Source organism: Crinia signifera, chromosome 11, assembly GCF_055691185.1.
Source record: "Crinia signifera chromosome 11, ASM5569118v1, whole genome shotgun sequence".
Taxonomy (NCBI): Eukaryota; Metazoa; Chordata; class Amphibia; order Anura; family Myobatrachidae; genus Crinia; species Crinia signifera.
In genome coordinates, this window is record NC_139227.1 from 28017167 (window position 1) to 28038912 (window position 21746).

General features: G+C 42.7%; 1 protein-coding gene across 1 annotated transcript; it reads left to right on the forward strand.

Annotated features, from left to right (window-relative positions):
• The first annotated feature begins 889 nt into the window (after positions 1 to 889).
• On the forward strand, positions 890 to 20166 carry TAT (tyrosine aminotransferase). Its single transcript, XM_083164561.1, has 12 exons — positions 890 to 1033; positions 2905 to 3147; positions 3654 to 3758; positions 5026 to 5093; positions 6974 to 7132; positions 9378 to 9516; positions 10142 to 10194; positions 12831 to 12983; positions 14154 to 14282; positions 15817 to 15900; positions 18320 to 18418; positions 19292 to 20166. The coding sequence occupies exons 2-12, from the start codon at positions 2910 to 2912 to the stop codon at positions 19433 to 19435; spliced, it is 1371 nt and encodes a 456-aa protein (XP_083020687.1). The 5' UTR covers positions 890 to 1033; positions 2905 to 2909; the 3' UTR covers positions 19436 to 20166.
• The last annotated feature ends 1580 nt before the right edge of the window (positions 20167 to 21746 follow it).

The window sequence follows — 21746 nt, forward strand, 5'->3', positions numbered from 1 at the left end:
TCTCCCTCCTCCTCCCTGTCTCTTCTTCTTCCTTTCCCTCTCCCTCCCCTTCCTACATGCATATACACAGAAGTAAGGGGACCATTATGAGAAAAAAGTGGATTGGTAAATATTATTTTTTATATTGTCTCAGACAGATAAAGGCCATCCCTAGAGAGATCTATACAGTGTAAATATCTGCTATGTGTATTATAATTTGTTTGTAAGTGAAAAATGAAATAAAGAAATATCTGATATAAAAATAATGTGCCTATGTGCAAAAATACAACAGGAAGCATCACTCAGGGATTTCAAAATAAACAACAACAGTCACGACCATGGAGACAGCATGTGTGTGTTTATTTTGAAATCCCTGAGTGCCACTCCCATATACATATATATATATATATATATATATATATATATATATATATATATATTTATATATGTCAAGGGGCCCAGCCTATGCACTCTCTAATGATTCAGAATATCAATGCAGCAGTTGGACACCCCCCCTCTGTAGACTTACCACACCCCTAAACATTGGTGGGCCCCTATCACTGTGGGCCCACCATGACCCAGTCCAACAATGGGGGATACAAAATATTTGCGGCTAACCCCAGAAAACAGAACTTCACATCTGAATTTACTTTAAGGAATAATGCATTTATAAGAACTGCATACATGTATCACCCAGTTTGTAAGCCTGAAACCATATATTTGCAGATATATGTATTTTGATTGAAATATATCTTTATATCATTCATTCCACAGTAGATATAAAAGAGATTTTCTTCCATTCAATAGGAATTTCCTGAAATAGTTAATTGAGCTGCCTTCTAAATCAGTTCAATATGGTGCATAAACTCATGGGAGGCATGTTCTCAAAGAGGAACACAGCCTTCCCTTTTCCACCAATAGGAACACAGAAACAGGTCCAACGCCCTTTTTTTTGGGACTATTTTATGGACAGTTGGTTCCTGACCTGTGATTCATCTCGTCAGCTGTGTGTTGGATTCCCAGTGAGGTCAGACTGTCTAACCATCTAACAAAGGTAAAGGAGTTCAAACGTTCTATATTAAGCAAATACCTTTATGCAGGAACTAAAATAAATAGAAGTTGTTATAATTTATATATATATATATATATATATATATATATATATATTAGACTTTATGCTTTGTCTCTATAATATACCTGCTATATACATTTTTACATTTTTGTATCAACATCTAGTTTTTTGCATGTTATGTTATGAGTGGAATTTCAGTTTGTCTCTATCATCACTGATATATTAATTTTGAAGGTCTTTAAATTTACATTTCTATACTTGACCATCAATTTTAGAAAAGCCCACAAAGATTAAAGATATGTGTGTAAATATTTGTAAAAATAAAAAAAATGTTTGTTACACAAGATATACGAGTCGCTTGTATTCTTTTGCAATATTCATTTTAAGGTTGCAGGCTCCAGCAGGAACTGTGGCCCTTATTCTAGTTCACTCTTTCTGACAAAATATTTCTTAGATGGACAAAACCATGTGCACTGCAGGTGAGGCAGGTGTTACTTGTGCAGAGATAATTAGATTTGGGTGGGGTTTTACACCTGCCTCACCTGCAGTGCACATGGTTTTGTCAATCTAAGAAATATTTTGTCAGAAAGAGTGAACTAGAATAAGGGCCACAGTTCCTGCTGGAGCCTGCAGAAAAATAGCCCTGTGTATATATATATATATATATATATATATATATATATATATATATATATATATATATATACTGATTATGTTAAATTTTAGTTACTCTGTCATTTACATTAAATCCCATTCGTTAACAAAAAAAAAATCCTATTCATTAATCTCCCATAAAATAATTTATGCATACAATATATAAAACGTGCATCAATTCAAAAAGAAAATGAGTGGTCTCTTGCTGCGTCATTATTCTTTGCAATAATACATTGACTATAGCTGATGTTAAGAAATAGGTGGCCAGATGTGTAAAAAGCCTTAACAAGTGATAAAGTGGAGGGTGATAAAGAGAGATAAAGGACCAGTCAATCCGCTCCTAACCACCATATTTTTCAAATATGTTCAGTAACATACTGAACATATTTGAAAAAGATGACAGTTATGGGCATATTGGTTGGTCCTTTATCACCATCCAATTTATCACTTGTTAAGGCTTAATACATCTGGACCATGGTGGCATAATTGATATCTGGGATCTGTTACCACCAGATCATTGATCAAATCTCCCAGCATTTTAGACGGGAGTTCGGGCATAATTCAACAATTGAATACCACCCTATTGAATTGCAAAATGCAATCAATTCATGAATTGAAACCCCCGCTGTTTATTGTTCTGAATTACACTTTTTTCAGAGTGCTGAGCTCTGTGACTCTTCTTAAATGTCTAGTTTGTGTTCTCATTTCTCATTAACGATTGTCTTAACATATGGGGGGGTTAAATGTAATAGGGTGTGAGAAGTCGGAAGTGTGAGAATGCCCTTATTTTTTTAAATATTTTACAAGGCAAAACCAGGTTGGTTTTACATTGTAAAGGATTGCCGCTCAAAATTACGGGAGTCCCACACTTCCGGCTTCTCGCACCCATTTAATTTACTACATAGTACACAGTTGTACTGATAAATGCAGTACAATATGACTTGTAAATGTTGCAAAATGACTATATGATAACAATAATTATAACTAGCACCATATGCATTATAAGGAGTAATTTATTTTGGTTATAATATTCTCAAACATAATGGTATTTTATGTTTTAAAATTTTTTAAAAAAATTTCAATACTAGATTCCTTGTCTTTTGCATTGGCGTGTATGCCGAGTCCTATTAGGTAAAAGAATCGAACTTTGTGGTATTTCTCTTGTGTTCTCATTACCATCATATTTTGTGTCATTTTAGTTAAAATGCAGACAGACTCCTACATAATCCAGGTAAATGGATCTTCAGTCCACCCTAAGGTCCTCGACGTACACGTCAATATTCAGGGTCCCATTGGCATTGAGAAGCTCAAAAGCCGAAAAGCAAGATGGGGAGTTCGGGCATCAGAGATGTCAAAGAAAACATTCAACCCCATCCGAGCCATTGTGGATACCATGAAGGCCAAACCCAATCCCAACAAGCCAATGATCTCCTTGTCTATAGGTCAGTATCAGGGGTCTTCTGGTTGTTAAACTTACATTTCAAAAACCTTTTAACATCTGACCATGAAGAAGGTCTACACCAATTCATTTGGAAGATCTCATGGAAAATACAAGATATAAATTGATTGAATGCTCAGCATACAAATCTGGCCCACCCAACCCAAAGGGGAGATATGTCAAGCCTTTGAGTGAGATAAAATTGAGTAGGTGCCCAAATCAACAAATTGGCTTCATTGATTTACTTAGCATAGTCTTTGAAATTACACTTGATTGGTTGCGTTTGGCAACTACCCCACTTTATCTATTTCCAAGGCTTGCTGCATCTGCACCTGTGTGAAAGAAGTGTACATATATACATACTAGTGCCGGGTCATTAGCCTTGTGTAGGCACTATTAGCATGCTTATTAGTAATGTACGGTATGACTGATGGGAGCGGGATATCATGTTAAGAACAATGTATTTATGATTACAATCCATGTGTTAACAGCTTTGTTCTTTTATTCTAGGAGATCCCACAGTATTTGGCAACCTGCCGACTGATGACCAGGTCACTAAAGCTATGAAAGACGCTATTGACTCTCAGAAATATAACGGTTATGCTCCAAGCATAGGTAAGGCTACAAATCCATCAGCCAAGTTTTTCGTGTTTTCGGAGAATTTTGACGACAAATAAGAACCACTTGGCCCACATGGTCTGCCCCAGCACATGTACATGCAAATACAGATTTAGCCGGGCTCATCCTTGCAGGGGATGGCGATTCTACCAGGGCAACGGAGCTTGGTGGGGGTTCCCGCTGCTTTCCCCGCCGTCGCCACCGGTCCCCCTCGCTGCCCCAACCTCCCCCCCTCCCCCCGAACTGGGCAGCGTCTCCCTGAAGCGGAGATGGGCAGGGAGATGCTGCCCATACGCCGTGATACTGGGACACGCGTGCGCATGAGACGCACGCGCATCCCAGTCTCTATCGCCGGCTCTCACCAGTGAAAGGGATCTGGTGAGCGCCGGCCAAGGATGAGCCCGGCTCCATCTGTACTTACACATTAGTGTTAATTGTTTATGTTGGGAGCTAATTAACCTACCAGTATATTTTTGAATTGTGGGAGGAAACCAGAGTACCCGGAGGAAACTCATGCAAATATAGACAATATATAATCTTCACACAGTTAGGGTGCCCGGAAATCAGCATAAAGTTAAACCCACCACCCGGCCAATAGGAGTCCAAGAGTTGGGCTTAAGTGTGTAGTGAATTATACTGATTCCTGGGCGTCGAGATCAGAGTTGGCGGTCCCCAGGGGATCAAAAAGTGACGTAGCCCGTAAATCTTCCGAGGTCGCCAGCACCATCAGCACAGCTCACGTCAGAAGATTTCCGGGCTTGCCACTTAATTGGTTAAATGATCTGCACTACCCTAAGGTCTTCCTGGTTATAAGGTACTTTCACGGAAGCCACTGAAATGGTCTTTATGCAAGATACCCTAAACATCTGTACACGATCATTTAAAAACCCGAATAGCTTAATTTTTTTTTCATTTGAATAACTTATAAAATATCTATCATTTGAAATTTTGCATGAAGTAATGTAACATATTATAAAATAATACATTTAATTCCCCCTGTTGATGTCAAAAACTTGCTGAGCGATACAGTTGGTCATGTTATTCTTATCATAGCCTACCCCCGTGTATTACATGTCCATGAAAATATTGAGTCATTTATTTCCTAAATATGCCAACAAATGACCATTTGACCATTGTATGACACCGTTCCAGAGATGTCACTTAGCATCCACTATCATTACTGATCACGGTAGATGTGAAATGTTGCAGTTAGCATATTTTTAACTTACACAGATTTAAATTTCGAATTCCCTTTTATTTGTAGGATACCAGTGTAGCCGGGAAGTGATTGCTAAGTACTACACATGTCAGGAGGCACCGTTGGAAGCTAAGGTAGGTAGAAGATAGATATTAAAAGAACATGACTCTTCATTAGGAATAACACACGGACTGTACACCTGGGTTTGCTGACTAGAATAAAAGTACTCTTATAGTGTGTACACACGGTCCGATTTCCTTTCCGATGTTGAAGATATAGTCAACATCGGATTGGCATCGGATGCAGATCGCAAGGGTTTTAACCCTTGCGATCCCGATCCGATCTTGATGCGCGTTCACGTATCGGAAGCCAGAAAGTCTTGGCTGCCTTGTCTATATAGTGCAGATCTGCACTATATAGTCAAGATTGGATGCAAATCGGATGTGCCTTAAGATCCTATCCACGATCTGATCTGATCGGATCATGGATAGGATCTTAAGGCACATCTGACCGTGTGTACACACCATTATACACTGTGTGTAGCACCATTGAGTGCTATGCAATCTTTGCTATCTCTGTACTATTTACATACAATTCATACAACCGTCATTAGATTTGCACTACATAGTCATTGCTGCCCTGACTATATGGGTTTCGATTTGTGCTGTCACAGGAGAGCGCATCGGGATCGCAAGGTAAAAAACCTGTGCGATCTGCATGCTTAAACATGTTAGTCAAAGAGCTGGTAATGACCAGACCATCCACCCATTCCTACATTGTGGGAGGCATCATAGATGCTCACGCCACGAAGGTTCACCAGAAACCCATTACAAAACGGTGGACAACCCAATTTTTGAGTCCACCATGTTCTCCATGGTAGCTTACAGCTGAGATCAGGGCAGTTGCAGAGGTGCAGTGTGAGGAAACAAATGTTGGGTTCCCAAGCAAAGAGGATGCTATGAAGATAAGCTGGGCAGAAATGCTAGAATACAGTTAGTAGAAGGCAAGGGCTTGCAGCTTATGAGCAAGGTAGATAGGACAGGAGTACGTGCAAGCCTAAGCAGAGCAGAGACCTACCAGGCACTAGGTCAGCAACCACTGAGCATAGTGCGCGTAATTCCCTTTATTGACTACCACTATAAATCCAATAGCTATTAACAGTCACAGCACAAATTTAAAAAGTAGTAGTAGTAGAAAGAAACGGAGAGACAGGAAATACTGCTAGGAATGCACTGACTAGGGGGTGAAGTGGTCCTAAAGAAGAATGACGAACAGTGTATGGTACCCAACAAAGCAGGAATCAGGAAACGGTACCTAGGGTAGAATTAATCAATCATCGCATCTAGCCAGGGCCGGCTCTACCATTAGGCAGCTTTAGGCAGTTGCCTAGGGCGCCAGGATCTGGGGGGGCGCCATCAAGTCTACCTATCAAAAAAATCAAGGATGTCCATGAGGATCTTTGTTGTACTTAATGCAGGTGGCTGCTGTGGAACTTCTAAGACCTCACCTCCATACTTTCCCTTGAGGCTTAATTCCCTACATCTGCCCCCATCTCCTTGTACTCTATTGTGGATGGCAAAGGGAGGCCTCAATGGAAAACATGGGACTTGCCCACCTTCCCGGTGGGCTGGGTGGACCTGCCATTCCGGGAAAGTGGGTATTGGTAGCAGTATGGGGGAGGGGGGGAGTTGGTTGAAGTTTTGCCTAGGGTGCTGAGAAGCCTTACACCGGCCCTGCATCTAGCATGTGATACATCCCGAGTCTGGTCTCCGGAAACATGGCGCCAGCCATGATCAGGAGACTAATTTCACTACTGCACATGCGCAGCGCAAGGGGCTATTTTGGCAGCGATTTTTGATGCAGATGCAGTTCATGGTGTATTGAGGCTAGATATATATTTCCCACATAATCTCTAATGTCTGTTATTAAACCTGATAAGCCCTGTACTTCATCTGCAATAAACCAGTATACTGCTTCCTTTATTATATTGACGGTAATAATAATCTCTATTTAGGACGTCATCCTGACAAGCGGTTGCAGCCAAGCCATTGAGCTTGCATTGGCGGTACTGGCCAATCCCGGGCAGAACATCCTGGTCCCATGTCCTGGTTTCTCCCTCTACAAAACGTTGGCTTTGTCTCTGGGGGTGGAAGTGAAGCTCTACAATTTAAATGTGAGTTAATTTAAAAGTTTGTTTATAGGGCTCCAGAAAATGACTGCAGCACTGCACAGTGTGGAAACAGGACAAAAGTAATACATAACACTCAGACTTCCAGGGTAAATGAGATGGGATGGAGACAAAGGGCCTTATTTTGGTTCATTCTTTCTGACAAAATCCTTCTTAGATGGACAAAACCATGTGCACTGCAGGGGGGGGCAGATGTAACATGTGCAGAGAGAATTCGATTTGGGTGAGTAATTTTGTTTCTGTGCAGGGAAAATACTGGCTGCTTTATTTTTACACTGCAATATAGATCTCACTTTGAAGTAAAACCCCACCCAAATCTAATTCTCTCTGCACAAGTAACACCTGCCCCACCTGCAGTGCACATGGTTTTGCCCATCTAAGAAGGATTTTGTCAGAAAGAATGAACCAAAATAAGGCCCAAAGAGACATGAAATGAGGGCCCTGCTCGAGAGATATTGCAAATCATTTTTGCTTTAGTATAATTTTTATGTTTTAGGGGGGGGGGGGGGGGAACAATATGGAGGGATATATTTACTGAAGCTGGAAAGGAAGAGAGGAAATGTTTCCTGTAGTAACAAGATTGTAGATATCCTTTTTTATAATGTACTTAAAATATAACAAATAAATGACAACTGGGCCTGATTGGTTGATATGGGCAACACCTCCTTTTGTCCTTTTTTTTTTTTTTTAAAGCTTTATGAAATCTATGTAAGGGGAAAGTAAGAACATATAACAGACCTCTCAATGTATTCTGCAGGTCAATCGTGACCCCACACAGATGGCCATAAGGGGCATGGCCCCTGCAAAAAGGGGTGTGGTTTCATGAAATTACATGCCTGTGAGCTAAATTAAATTTTTGCTGCCACTATGGGGACATGGCCAGTGCTCTCCGTGCTGCTGGCCACGCCCTAGACCCTCTGTCTCCCATGAACAGGAGTGACATGAGGACTCCTAGGGATGGCCATCGGTGCAGTCGCCATCGATGGCAATACTGCAAGAAGCCATCTATAGTATCAAACTATGTGATGGATGACCATCAATAGTTTTACCCATCGATGGTCATCCATTTTCTTTGACTGACTGGCCCATGTGCCAATCAGAATGTGGGGGCGGGGCATCAGGCAAAAATATTTATTTATTACAGTTCCTGTATAATACATTAACATTTTGGGGGAGATTCTCTAAGAATCTCCGCCCCCCTTCGCCGCCCATCGCATTTATAATTATCGCATATGTTCTAACATATGCGATAATTATAGCAAAGGACATCTCTTGCGTTAAGAGTCGTCCTTTGCGGTGAGAGTCGCCGGGTCCCAGCAGGTCCCGGCAGCTCCCCCCTCCCTCACACACCCGGCGCTGCTGCTGCTGCGCCAGGCTCTCCTCCTCCCTGCACCCAGAAGAGGATCAGTGCAGGGAGGAGGTCACAGGTCCGGACAGCACAGCTCTGTGCTGCCCGGACACAGGTGAGGGGGGAGGGGGCGATGCAGGGCGGCGGGGGGTCGTTGCGGGGCGGCGTTGGGTTGTGGTAGAAGCCCATTGGCTTCTATGGGAAATCGCCAGATTTTTCTGGCGATGCCCGCCCGCCGCGTTAACCCGGCAGGGGATGCTTAGAGCATCCCAAAATGCGGTAAAAACCCCCTAACCTTTAACATTTAGGAATTATCGAGTCCCACTTCTCCTGCCTTAACGTGGAGAAGTGGGCACCCGGTTCTCCTTAATGTATAAAGAACCCCCTTGCTGATAAGAAGAACCAATATGTTCTCCTTCCATGGCTCTCCTTCTCTCCATCTCTCCCCAGGCCATGCTCACTGGGCATGCGCGAGATGTTGCTATTATCGCGAGATCTCGAGCGCAGCCCAGAGCCAGCAGCAGGGCTAGTGTTGTCGCTGCTGTGAGAATAAGACAACTCTAGCCCGGGGCTGGCAAAGTGGCCGGAGCGGCTTAACGGGCGATGTATGCCTGAAAGCCAGTCATACATAGCCCGGGCCGTAAACGGGAGGGAGATTGAAGGGGACAGTCACACCCACTGTTAAGCGGCGGCTGTGTCTAATGCACATTAAGTGCACTATTAAAACATTTTAAAAAACTTTAACCCCTCAGAGAATTAGCGGTAAGTGCAGCATAAGCATTTAACGCTGGTTTATACATCCTGTATATACTGCAACTGAGAGATTCCAGAAGGCAGGGACACAGGGTTTACATTACTGACGTCACTATGCTGTACTTTCAGCCGGAGAAATCCTGGGAGATTGATCTGAAACATATGGAGTCTCTGGTCGATGACAAAACAGCCTGTATCATCATCAATAACCCGTCCAATCCCTGCGGCTCTGTGTTCAGCAAGAAACACTTGCAAAAAGTTTTGGCCGGTGAGTTTAAAGGTTTCTGATAACAGAGAGCACCAGAGACTAAGAACATGAAATTATTCTGGTGGTTTATTTTTCCTTTATTGGGACAGATTTGTAGTTCAGCCATTTTACTGGTTGTCTAGAAGTAGCAAATGGTTATGTCACAAATATTAAATTATTAACCCTACGGGTATGTATAGTAAGTTATCCTATGGGTAGATGCAAACTTTTAGGGAGAAAATAAAGCTTCTCATAGTAAGTAGAACCCATTTCCAGGAAATACCCTGCTATGATTTATTGGCATAGTAAGACGGTAAACTAAATTACTTTAATGATGGGATTACATCTGACAGACAAGAATGAGGATAAAGTGCAAGCACACTGGCCAAGCCGGCATTATACCGGATAGTTAATCTGTATGTACTGCACATCTATGTAGAGCAGGCATGTCCAAACTATGGCCCTCCAACTGTTGTGAAACTACATGTCCCATCATGCCTTGCCACAGTTTTGCTATTATGGAATGCTAAAACCATGGCAAGGCATGCTGGGATGTGTAGTTTCACAACAGCTAGAGGGCCACAGTTTGGACATGTCTGATGTAGAGGAATGACTCTTTATTAATCTTTCAAAACTGTCTTCACAGTGGCCTCCCGGCAATGCGTGCCCATCCTGACTGATGAGATCTATGGAGACATGGTGAGTGTCCTGCGCATTCAGTATTTCACCCGCTTGCAATGTCTGCTTATTGTTACATTTATTCATGTTAATAATTAATACTTCGTAATTATAAAATGGGGCCTAATTCATACCTGTTACCAAGGCTGATTTTTTTTTGCAGATAGACAAAACCATACTGCACTGCAGGTGGGGCAGATGTAACATTTGCAGAGATAGATATGTGTGAGCTGTGTTTAAACTGAAATCTAAATTGCAGTGTAAGAATAAAGCAGCCAGTATTTACCCTGCACAGAAACAATATAAGAATAACAACTGGTGCACTATCATGTTGCACAATATGAAAAGGAGACACAATTATGTGGAATAATATGAATTGGGTACACTGTCTGTCACAAGGTTAACTGGGGATACTGTGTGGTATAAAGTGTACCGGCATGCCTACAATGTAATTTTATCAGATTTATATGTTATATGAACTAGGGCACCACTATTGTTCATAATGTAGACTATGGCACTACTATGGTTCATAACGTAGACTAGGGCAATACTCTGGGGCATAACATTAATAAGGCACTAGTACTATGGTTCAGAAAATGAACTAGGGCACTACTATGTGGCATATATAAACTATATCTTTCTCATGAAGAGATTTGCACTATAGTATTGTAGAGCAAACGGTAGCTTCCACAGTTCTTCTACCATCTTCCGTTCCTCCTTTGCACGCTGGGTAGATTAGTGGCCCTAACTGATGTTGGCTCCACCCCTTCCTGTTATTGAGACTGTCCATATGTCACGATGACTTTGCAGATTGCACAGTTGTTTTAGGTCAATTTTTTTTCAGAGCCCACGATGTTCATTTGTTGTTCTTCTAAACGTTTTCAGATGTCTCTTTATAGCTCTTGCAAACAGAGTGACTCACACAATCCAGACTCTGTTTAACTCGTATTCGCCCAGTCTCACATTCGGAACAAATCAAAAACAATGACTTTAGAGAAAAAATGTGCTAACAATGCAAATATTGCAGTTAAACATCACAGCATCGGGCAAGATAACGCTTAAGCGTTATTTGATTTAGAAATCAATATAGAACATTTCCTAAATGTACTATATGTTTGCTTAAATGACTTTTTGGAGAACATTTCTCAACATTCTATTGATTTCTGAAGATGAGTAAAACTAGCGATCTCTATAATCCTCACGTCCCATTAATACATCAGTGTTCTGGCATTTATTCCTGTCATTCTGCAATAGCTAAGGGATTTATAGCCTTATACATGACTTGGAGCTTACTATGTTGCAGGTTCCTCATCTGTCTGCTCAATGACCAAGAAAGCTCATAGTACTTGGCCATGAAACGCGTTTCTGTAGCCATAACTATTATCAAAACGCGTTGCCAATGATAAATTAATAAAATCTGTTTATTTGGGGCACAATTATTCTTATATGTTAGTTTGCGCCTCCTGATAAGATATTATTTTTTTTTTATTTTTTTTTAAATACTTTTTTAATTTTAATAACCTTTTATCTATTTTTTTCCCAACTCAAAAACATCAGTGATCATATTTTAACACATTTTTGAAAAATATACTTTTAAAGAAACACCAGAAAGTAACTTTCAAACAAATGTTTTTGTCGTTAACCTTGTGGGAATGTTTAATGTAATGGAATATAATGCAGTAAAATATTGGTATAAAGAAAATATTTTTTTAAGGACACATTAAAAAGGACACAATAAAAAAATTACATTATCTAATAATGTGTGGTAATGAAGATTTAATTAAATAACCTAGGGGGTTATTCTAGTTCATTATTTCTGACAAAATCCTTCTTAGATGGACAAAACCATGTGCACTGCGGGTGGGGCAGATGTAACTTGTGCAGAGAGAGATAGATTTGGGTGGGGTTTTTCTTCAAAGTGAGATCTATATTGCAGTGTAAAATCATGCAGTCAGTATTTGCCCTGCACAGAAACAAAAAACTCACCCAAATCTAATTCTCTCTGCACATGTTTCATCTGCCCCCCTGCAGTGCACATGGTTTTGTCCATCAAGGATTTTGTCAGAAAGAATGAACTAGAATAAACCCCCTAGTGAGGATGCTTAGAGGGGAATACAATTAGCTGTGGAAATATACTGTGGGCTAATTGATGCCACGGGGTTATTCAGTTTGCCAGAAGGGCTACCTGCAACAGCACTTACCGTGGATTTTTTTTCAGAACCTCAGCAGGCTCTGAAAAAATTCTCATGATATTGACCACTTTTTCACAATCACAACCATGAATACACTTGGGTCTGGGATTTTGCAGATTCTATGTGTTTTCTTCCAAAAAAAATATTTTCTCGAGTGCAAAAAATGGGGGCTAATTGAATAGCCCACAGGTCCTCAAACTTGGATCCCAAACAGTCCAAGTTTTCTAGGTCATCTGTGGATTTCTAAAATGTGGCGGTTGTGACCTGTGTGGGGTCCTGCTGAGGACCAAGGTTAAGAATCACTAAAATAACACCCCCAAAAAATAAATATTATACAAGAACATTTTTTCATGCCCAAAATAATATCTGTGCTAAATGAATCCCCCCCTCAGTGGTTGCAAAAATAAATGCTATTTGGGCAGATAATTTCATCCAAATTTATATTTTATACTTTCATTCTGACAGGTTTTTGAGTATGGAGCATTTCAGGCCCTTGCACCCCTGAGTACTAATGTGCCGATTTTGTCATGCGGCGGTCTGGCTAAACGTTGGTTGGTGCCAGGATGGAGAATGGGATGGATTCTAATTCATGATCAGAAAGAAATCTTTGGCAAAGAGGTAAAAAAAAAAAGTACAAAAAGTACTTTATTACCATTCTGAAAAATACAAATGGAAAAATTATCCAAATATTTACAGTAGGCCATAGTTATATGATATCACAAAACAACAACTGTTGGAGGATCGGGGGGTTGTCCCAATACATCGTAGATATATAGTAATTTTAGTGTGGTACCCTGATGACAAGAATAGTTCACGGTAAGACTTGTGTTGGTGGAGTGACCATGTTGAGTTACCCCAACAAACTGAAGCCATTTTGTGTAACCACAACAAACAGAAGCCATTTTGAATTATGCTACATAGCTGTTGGAGGCCCATGGGAGGCTCTGTACTCCAACAAGGGCCCTTATTCTGGTTGGTGCGGCCAGAGCCGCACACGGGGCTCCGGCCGCACAAACCAATCCCCGCCCACCCTACGGATCGCCACGGCCGTCCGTACACGGACGGCTGGCGATCCGCATAAAAATGGTGGAGGCGTACGCCTCCACCATGGTGGGAGCTGCCCCCTGCATTCGATGGTCGTCGACCATCGAAGGCAGGTCCGCACGCCCCGGCAGCTCCCGCAAGCTGAGACCACACGGACAATCGTCCGTGTGGTAGCTTGTATGGGGGCTGAAAGCTGACATCCGGCGACGTCAGCTTTCCGCCCCCATGAGTTGCGTCATGCCCTCATTACCATGCATACGCCCCGCGTTTGCATGGGAACGCCCATGAAACGCGGGGCGTACACATAGGGAAATGAGGGCATGAAGCCTCTCACGCCCCTATACGCCCCCTTTGCGGCGGACGAAATACGTCTGCGGCGAAGGGGGCTGCACATGCGCAGATTGACCTCTGCGCATGTGCAGAGTAAAAACATCGGCGGTACGGCCGCACGCGGGCCGTACCGCACGAAGCAGAATAAGGGCCATGGAGAGGCCACCTTGAATTATATTCCATAGCTGTTGGAGGCCTATGGAATTTACTGTCACCCAACAAAGAGGACATTTTGAATTGTGTTACATAAATTTTGTTCTATAGCTATTACTATTTAAAAATAATAGAGGCCATTTTGTATTCCAACATCTAAGCACGCAACAGATCTGCACAGTTAGATTATAAGGGATATTTCAATTTAATTAGTTTCTGTCAAATTCTCTTAATAATATATATAATTTTTGTTTTCTGTAGATCAGAGAGGGCCTTGTACGGCTAACTCAGAGGATCCTTGGGCCTTGCACCATTGTCCAGGGAGCACTTGAGCACATCATTCGCAGAACTCCCCAGCATTTCTATGACAACACCATAAACTTCATCAAGGTACTTTCCAAAGCTCTGTATGTCTGTGACATTGTTCATAAATGTCCCCATTGATAAAGTTTTTAATATGTGTAGCAGATGAGCAAAAATGTGCAGCCTGATTCAAGCTCAAGTGATCGGGGCAGAATTTGACCCTGTTTTTTGATTGCTTAGGTCTGCACATTGGATAATTTGCGCATGTGCAGACCCCCTGTGTGAAAGCTTTTGGGGAGTATCACACTCGCCGAGGAATTTGTACGGGCAGGGGAGAGAAGGATGCAGAAAGGGGGCTAGTGCGTTTCGCCCAGTGTTTTATGGGTAGGGTATGGTTAGTCTATTTTTGCCTTTTTTTACTCTGATACTCCAAAGACAGAGTTGGTTCACTGACTACTGACAATATTACCATCCATAATGCGTGCAGTGTATTCTGTAAACATAGGCTCCTGAGTCCAGAAGGGACACACTGGACACCATGCATCCATTTTTTTCAGTACTTACCTCTCCGGAGTCCCATGGCAGCAGCAGCAACAGTGGCTCTGAGGACTAGGTGGTGCATAGATCTCTGGGAAAATGCTTCAGTGGCCATTTTCCTGTGTCATGCATGTGCTATAGGGAAATTTGCCAGGAAAATGGCCACCACACCATTTTCCTGGAGACCTGCACACCACCTAGTGTTCAGAGTCCCTGTAACTGCTGCTGTCTGCTAGAAAGGCGGTGATATGGATGGAGAGTGGGGGTCAAGGGGCATTTGGAAGGCTTGCCTACCTTTATGGGGGAGGGGGGCAAGAGGGGGACCCAAATTGTATGAGCCTCCTAACCATTCCAGGAGGTTAGACAAGTATGGATCAGATGCAGTGGTGCAGAGAGAGGAGGTGCTAATAATTACCTGGGCCCAGGTCTGAAGGAGGGGCCTGGTGGGGCCCCGGTGACCTGGTGGCAGCAGCATGCTGTTGTGTGCTGGGCTGCAATGTGGCCAGGGAGGTGCTTAAAGTGCTATTTTATTCTGTATTTTATTCTAAGGGTGCATGGCCACGCCTCCAACAATTAGACCACACCCCCTGAAAAGCATCGGGCCCAGACAGGCTCTCTACTGCCCTAGTCAGATGTAATCTTCACACTTAAAGAAAACCCTTTAAACACCGATTGTCTAGTTATTGTGGCTTACTTCCACACCATGAATAGTGATGCCATAGATATCTGGTTGGCCAGCTCTGAGGGTAGTACACATATAATGTACACATATAATGTTTTCTTATTAGCCTGTTATATCAACTACCTGGAAATCTTACCTCACAGTGGGGCAGATGTATTATTTAGCCTGGTGAAGAGATAAAGTAGAAGGTGATAACACACCACCCAAGATATGTTTGAAAAAGGACAGCTAGGAGTTGACTGTCTGGTGTGTGATCACCTTCCACTTTATCTCCACATGATCTCTTCACCAGGCTTAATACGTCTGTCCCTGTGTACTTTGGCTTCTCATTGTTCTACGTCAATGATTTTCTGGAACATTCATTAAAATTTGTTCTTTTTTGTGTGTACTCTAAATTTGCAGACTAATGCTGACCTGTGCTACAGGGCACTCTCCTCTGTCCCTGGACTCTGCCCTGTCCGCCCGGCTGGGGCTATGTACTTAATGGTAAGTAGTGTATTGGCCAGACTTGGCAATGTCAAGTTCATGACAGTGATTGATTTGGAAGAGATATATATTGCATGTATTCCGGGCCAGATGTACCAAGCTTCAAAATGTGTGATAAGCAACCAGCCAATCAGCTCCTACCTGTCATTTTTCAAACCTAGCCTGTGATATTGCAGTTAGGAGCTGATTTGCTTGCTGTTGATCACGCTCAATGTTATAATTTTTTGAAGCTTAGTGCATCTTTTTGGCCCTGAGCAAGAAACAATTAAGCAATCAGGTCTAGTGCAAAAGCGTGTGTGCACCTGTGTGTGTGACTGTGTGTGTTAAAACAATGTGATCCCATGCCACTTGCAGCCCAGAACTAGGAGTGATGGGTACAGTTGATTAATGTCTTTTGTTTATTTGATTACTTTATTAAGTAATCTTTTTGTGCCCACATCATCTCTTGGGATGCGGTTAAAATCCCGGCAGTCAGTATACTAGCACCGGCATCCTCAATGTCCTCACAACACAGGCAATGGAACTCCGAATAGATCAGGATCCCGGTGACAGAATACAGACAGCTGGGATCTTGATTGGTAAGTATGCAGGGCTAGCTGGTGGGCGCCTGGTTAGGTTTAGGTTCCAGTGGGGAGACTTAGCTGCGGGGAGGGGAATGTTAGGGTTAGGCCATGGGGAGGAGGTTCAGGTCTATGTGGTGGGGTGCAGGGGTTAGGGATAGGCTGCAGGGAGGGTAAGGTTAGGGTTAGGCTGTGGGAGGGGGTTAGATTTAGTTGGTGGGGTGCGGGAAAGGCACTAGTGTGTAGGGTTAGAGACAAGCTGCTTTTAGGCTGATAGAAGGGATGGTTAGGGTGCCTTCCCAGCCCCTGTTAGTATTTCCAGTACCGGGATGTTGGGATTGGTATTATGACCGCCGGGATAGTGTATGTATCCCCTCCTTGTGCACATTGTACTTTGGTGTTTTATAGCTGATGTGCTTGGTGGCTGTCTCGCCTTTAAAAGCCTGTGTGTAAATTAGCCACAGAGCAGGAAGCATGTCTTATGTTTAAGAGTAAATATATTTGTTCATGCACCTCCCCCCCCCCCCCTTCCTTCCCTCTTGGCACCTCCAGCCTATCCATGCATTATGTTTTAGTGACATTACTGAGAAGGCATCCTATCAATTCCCTATGGTCTAGTGACATCACTAAGACTGCAGCCTATCAATTCAGTAGAATATAATGATTTAACTGTAAATGTAGCCTATCAGTTAGTTCACTATGATCTACTGACATCACAAAGAGTTCAGCCGATCAACTCACTATGGTCTAGTCTAGTGACATCACTAAGGCAGACTATCAATTCTTTAGAATCCAATAACATTGCTGAGACACTTTTAGGGAAATTTACTAAGATCGAATGGGTTCGAATTTATCCTGTGGTACCCATTTGATCCCATTCACGGCTGGAACTCTCACATCAGCACATATACTGTACAAACTGCCGAATTCGGCCGAGTTGCCGCTTTCCCGAATGGAAATCATGACCATCGATATAACTCAGATGCATTTCTTCATAGACTTGAGTAGGATCGCCAAATTTGCAACATTCATATTCATAAATTGTGAATTCAGGTCAAATTACAAATGGCAAATAGACCACCTTTTGCCATACGTGTTTGCAGAAGAATGCATGGATCAGTGAGATCCGTGTATGCTTCTCTGTGTAAAATTAAAGAAAAAGATAAAATAAAAATTAACAAAAATGCTGTGGAGTCCCCCTTCCTGAGCATAACCAGCCCCAGGTTCTTTGAGGAGTCCTGGTTACAGCAATATGGGGAAAAAATTGAATAGGGTCCCTGTATTTAAAAACCAGAACCATGATCTTGGACCGGTCCTGGTCAAAAAATACAGAGGGACCAAAAAATAGTAGGGTTACCCCATATTTTTTAAATCAGTACCAGGCTTCAACAGTCAGTAGGGCAATGCCACAGCCGCGGGGACACTTTTATATAGGTCATCTGACCAGGGTCCCTGGGTGAGTGGTTGACTGACTGTTGGAGCCGGTGTCGGTTTAAATATATGGGTGACCCCTACTTCTTTTGTCCCCCGTATTTTCAGAACCAGGACCAGCCCAAGTTATGCTCAGTAGGGGGGATACCACAACGTTTTATTTTTATTTATTTTTTTCTATTTCTTTATTTTTATACATAGAAGCCTCACACTAATCTGAGTGATCCGTGGTGCGAGGATTGAGGGTCAGCTGTGGTTGGCTGCCTGTAAACTCAGCAGCCAAATATGAATGACTTTACCAATCGGAAAATTCAAATGAAGAGAAATCGGCACCACAATTTGCTGAATTCTCTGCTTAATAGGTTAATAATCATAAATAACATTTGATATGCACAAAATAAACAATGTTCTCCTGTTTTGTTGTGTAGGTCGGGATTGACATGGAACATTTTCCAGAATTTGAGAGTGATGTTGATTTTACAGAGAGAATGATCTCTGAACAGTCTGTCTTCTGCCTCCCTGCTACCGTAAGTCTTAACATCCTTTTAAAAAACAGTTTCCACAGCTCAGTATTCATTACAGTCAGCTCCCATGCCCCAAGCATGCAATCCAGCTCCAATGCCCCAACATACAATCAAACTCCCCTGCTCCCACTATAAAGTCCAGCTCCCATGCTCCCAGCATACAATCCAGCTCCCCTGCCCCCAGCATACAATCCAGCTCCCATGCCCCAACATACAATCAAACTCCCCTGCTTCCACTATAAAGTCCAGCTCCCATGCTCCCAGCATACAATCCAGCTCCCCTGCCCCCAGCATACAATCCAGCTCCCCTGCCCCCAGCATACAATCCAGCTCCCCTGCCCCCAGCATACAATCCAGCTCCCCTGCCCCCAGCATACAATCCAGCTCCCCTGCCCCCAGCATACAATCCAGCTCCCCTGCCCCCAGCATACAATCCAGCTCCCCTGCCCCCAGCATACAATCCAGCTCCCCTGCCCCAGCATACAATCCAGCTCCCCTGCCCCCAGCATACAATCCAGCTCCCATGCTCCCAGCATACAATCCAACTCCCCTGCCCCCAGCATACAATCCAGCTTCCATGCCCCCGAAGGCATGCCCAACCTGAAAATGCCCCCCCCCCATTGGAGACTGACTCGCAGGTAGGACAGCGGGACAGTCTGCAATTAGCAGAACTGCCCCGCTGTAATAACTTTATAACCTCCTTAATGTGTCCCCAATGGCTTTGGATAACATAGCAGCTCCGCCTACATTAGCTAAACCCTTGTCTATATGGAAGACTTCAATAAAAACAGGAGACGCTTGTGTAGGCCCCACTGCTGATGCCGCTTCAGTGTTACCAACTACATCCCTCAACTCTTCTTTATTCCTTCCCTATAGTGTTTTGAATATCCCAACTACTTCCGGGTCGTTCTCACAGTTCCAGAGGAAATGATGGTCGAGGCCTGCAGACGCATGCGGGAATTCTGTGCAGTGCACTATCAGGGTGCAGAGGCCCTGCAGGACCTGGAATGTGACAAATAGATAGAACCCTGGTCCATTCTCTATATGAGCCTTTCAGCTAATCCTCAATGACTCCACATCCCGAGCCTACTTCAGCTGGCATCCAAGTGTCAGTGTGCCAGTGTTCTGTGACCCCAAGTGTCAGTGTGCTGTCACTGTGGCACCCTAGGGGGGTCAGTTTGGCATTGTACAGGGACCCCCAAATGTAACGTGATCCCGATTTAGGCCTTATGTAGACTATATCTATCTGAGGATCTTCAGCTACGGTTGAACTACTAATTTCAGCATGCCCTTGTTGCAGAAAGGTGGAGAGCCGCCGGACGTCTACCTCTGCCTAGACCAAAAATAGACCTAGTCTCAGCTTCACCCATGGCTGACGCTAAAAATACATAAGTATCCAGAGGTCGCAGAACAGCAAATGTGTTTTATTCTGTCACTTTATACAACCTTATTATATAGCTCACGTGTCTTCCTTTATGCTACCAGTTATATCTTTAAGTGGTTTATTATCAGTATATTTATTGCAGAATGGGAGAAATCCTTTTATGTTATTTTTGCTACTCATACCCAAATTGTAATATAGCACCTAGGACATAATATTCTATACAATGTAACTTTTTACATGTATGTGCTTTATCACATCTCTACGTGCATGCAGTCTTTCTATACTATATATATATATATATATCTATCTATTCTAAATTAAATAAGTTATTGTGTTTTTTTATGAATAAATATTGTTTCATTGTCAATGGTTCATGTGTCCTTGCATTTGTTTTCACTACTTCCCAATTAATAAAATCACGGAGAACCCTAAACTGGGAGGTCACATGACTAATAGCCAACCACCAGAGACTTGAGTGGTTGAAGACAGCTGATTGGATGGCTGTGTTGGCTCTCAAAAATAGCACATTCAGATAGTATCTACCAATATTGTTCATGTGAGTAACCAAGTCTAAAGTCATCAAATGAAAAAGTGACTAGTGATACAAAAAATGAACTGGCCAGTCGTTACAAAAAGGAACATAAAAAGAAACAATGGATACCAATTGGTATCAGTTTTCATTTATTTTAGGAGCTGCAGCCATTGTTTCTTTTTATGAACATTTCATGAATGTTTTGTTCATCCCACAAAATGGCTGTCTCCACCTGGAAGAAGGAACAGGTGGGATCAGCTGCAACAGTCTGGTAGAAATAAACATGTCTGTTTTCTCATTCATTAAATCTTTCAATAAAATAGTAAATGAAAAAATCTCAAAGATTTATCTTTTCTATTGCGTTAGGGGAGGAGAATTCAATTCTTTAAATTGAAAAAATGCCTTTAAAATAGGCAATAGCAATATGGTTCGGGTTCTCAAACTGGAGTTTGAGCATTATAACCTGGTTTTTAGATGGGTTTAGCCGCTTTGCGTGGCTAAACCCACCACTAATGGGCATGCATACAGATCTAAAGGGGACAATTGAATAGCTCTGACAGGTGCTCATTATGAATCGCCCCCACAGTGTCCCCAGTTCATAGAACATTCCCCCCCCCCCCGCATACCCTGTACCTGCTTCTTGTCAGGGGCTGTGGCATGACCTGCTTGTTGTCAGAGATCCCCTTCCTGACCTGACCGCTGGGTCTATCACTCCTCCCATTAAAAATGTCAATAATCCATAATGGCCACCACCTACTCTAGCATCCTTAATAACTATCTCCTGTGCGGCAGCAGCCATTTTGAGAGGGACAATTTTCATTGAGCAGCAGCGATGGGACAGCAGACATGTATCTGCAGGGGTCCTGGCAGGGATCTAGCAATAGCACCCAGCAGTCACTAAGCTCCTGTAAGCCACTGTGGGGTCTGCGGTGCTACTGCTATGCCTCTGGTCACCAGAGACAGTGGTAGGTGTGTTACTGCAATCTGTAACAAGGCTTCGCCTTCAGGAACATGAGTGGTACATTGCTACAGTACATGGAGTCACACATCAAACGTGGTGCAGGGCCGGACTGATAAATCTGACAAATGCCAAAAGGGCTGTGAGGTTATCAGACTCACTGTAAGACTGTAATTATTATATTTTATTAGGTGTAGTGATTAATGTACTTTTTAGTCCGTCTGTACCCTCTTCCTCTCCGTAGATATTTCTATCCCCCAAATTTGTGTGTATTTCCAGAACCATAGTAGTACACTGTATATCATATAGTATTACACTCTATATCAGATGCTGTTACCCAAATATGGTCGGACAGGAAATACCCAGGAAAGAACAGTGTATGATTTCACCAAAATGTTATGTCCAATTACCATACTATTGTTCCTGCTATTTACAGGAGGGTGATAGCGGAGGGACA

Coding starts and splice junctions, on each gene's coding strand:
- TAT (XM_083164561.1), top strand. CDS start 2,910: ATGCAGACAGACTCCTACATAATCCAGGTAAATGGATCTTCAGTCCAC. Junction 12,984..14,153: donor AAGAAATCTTTGGCAAAGAG/GTAAAAAAAAAA, acceptor TGTTTTCTGTAG/ATCAGAGAGGGCCTTGTACG. Junction 18,419..19,291: donor TCTTCTGCCTCCCTGCTACC/GTAAGTCTTAAC, acceptor CCTTCCCTATAG/TGTTTTGAATATCCCAACTA.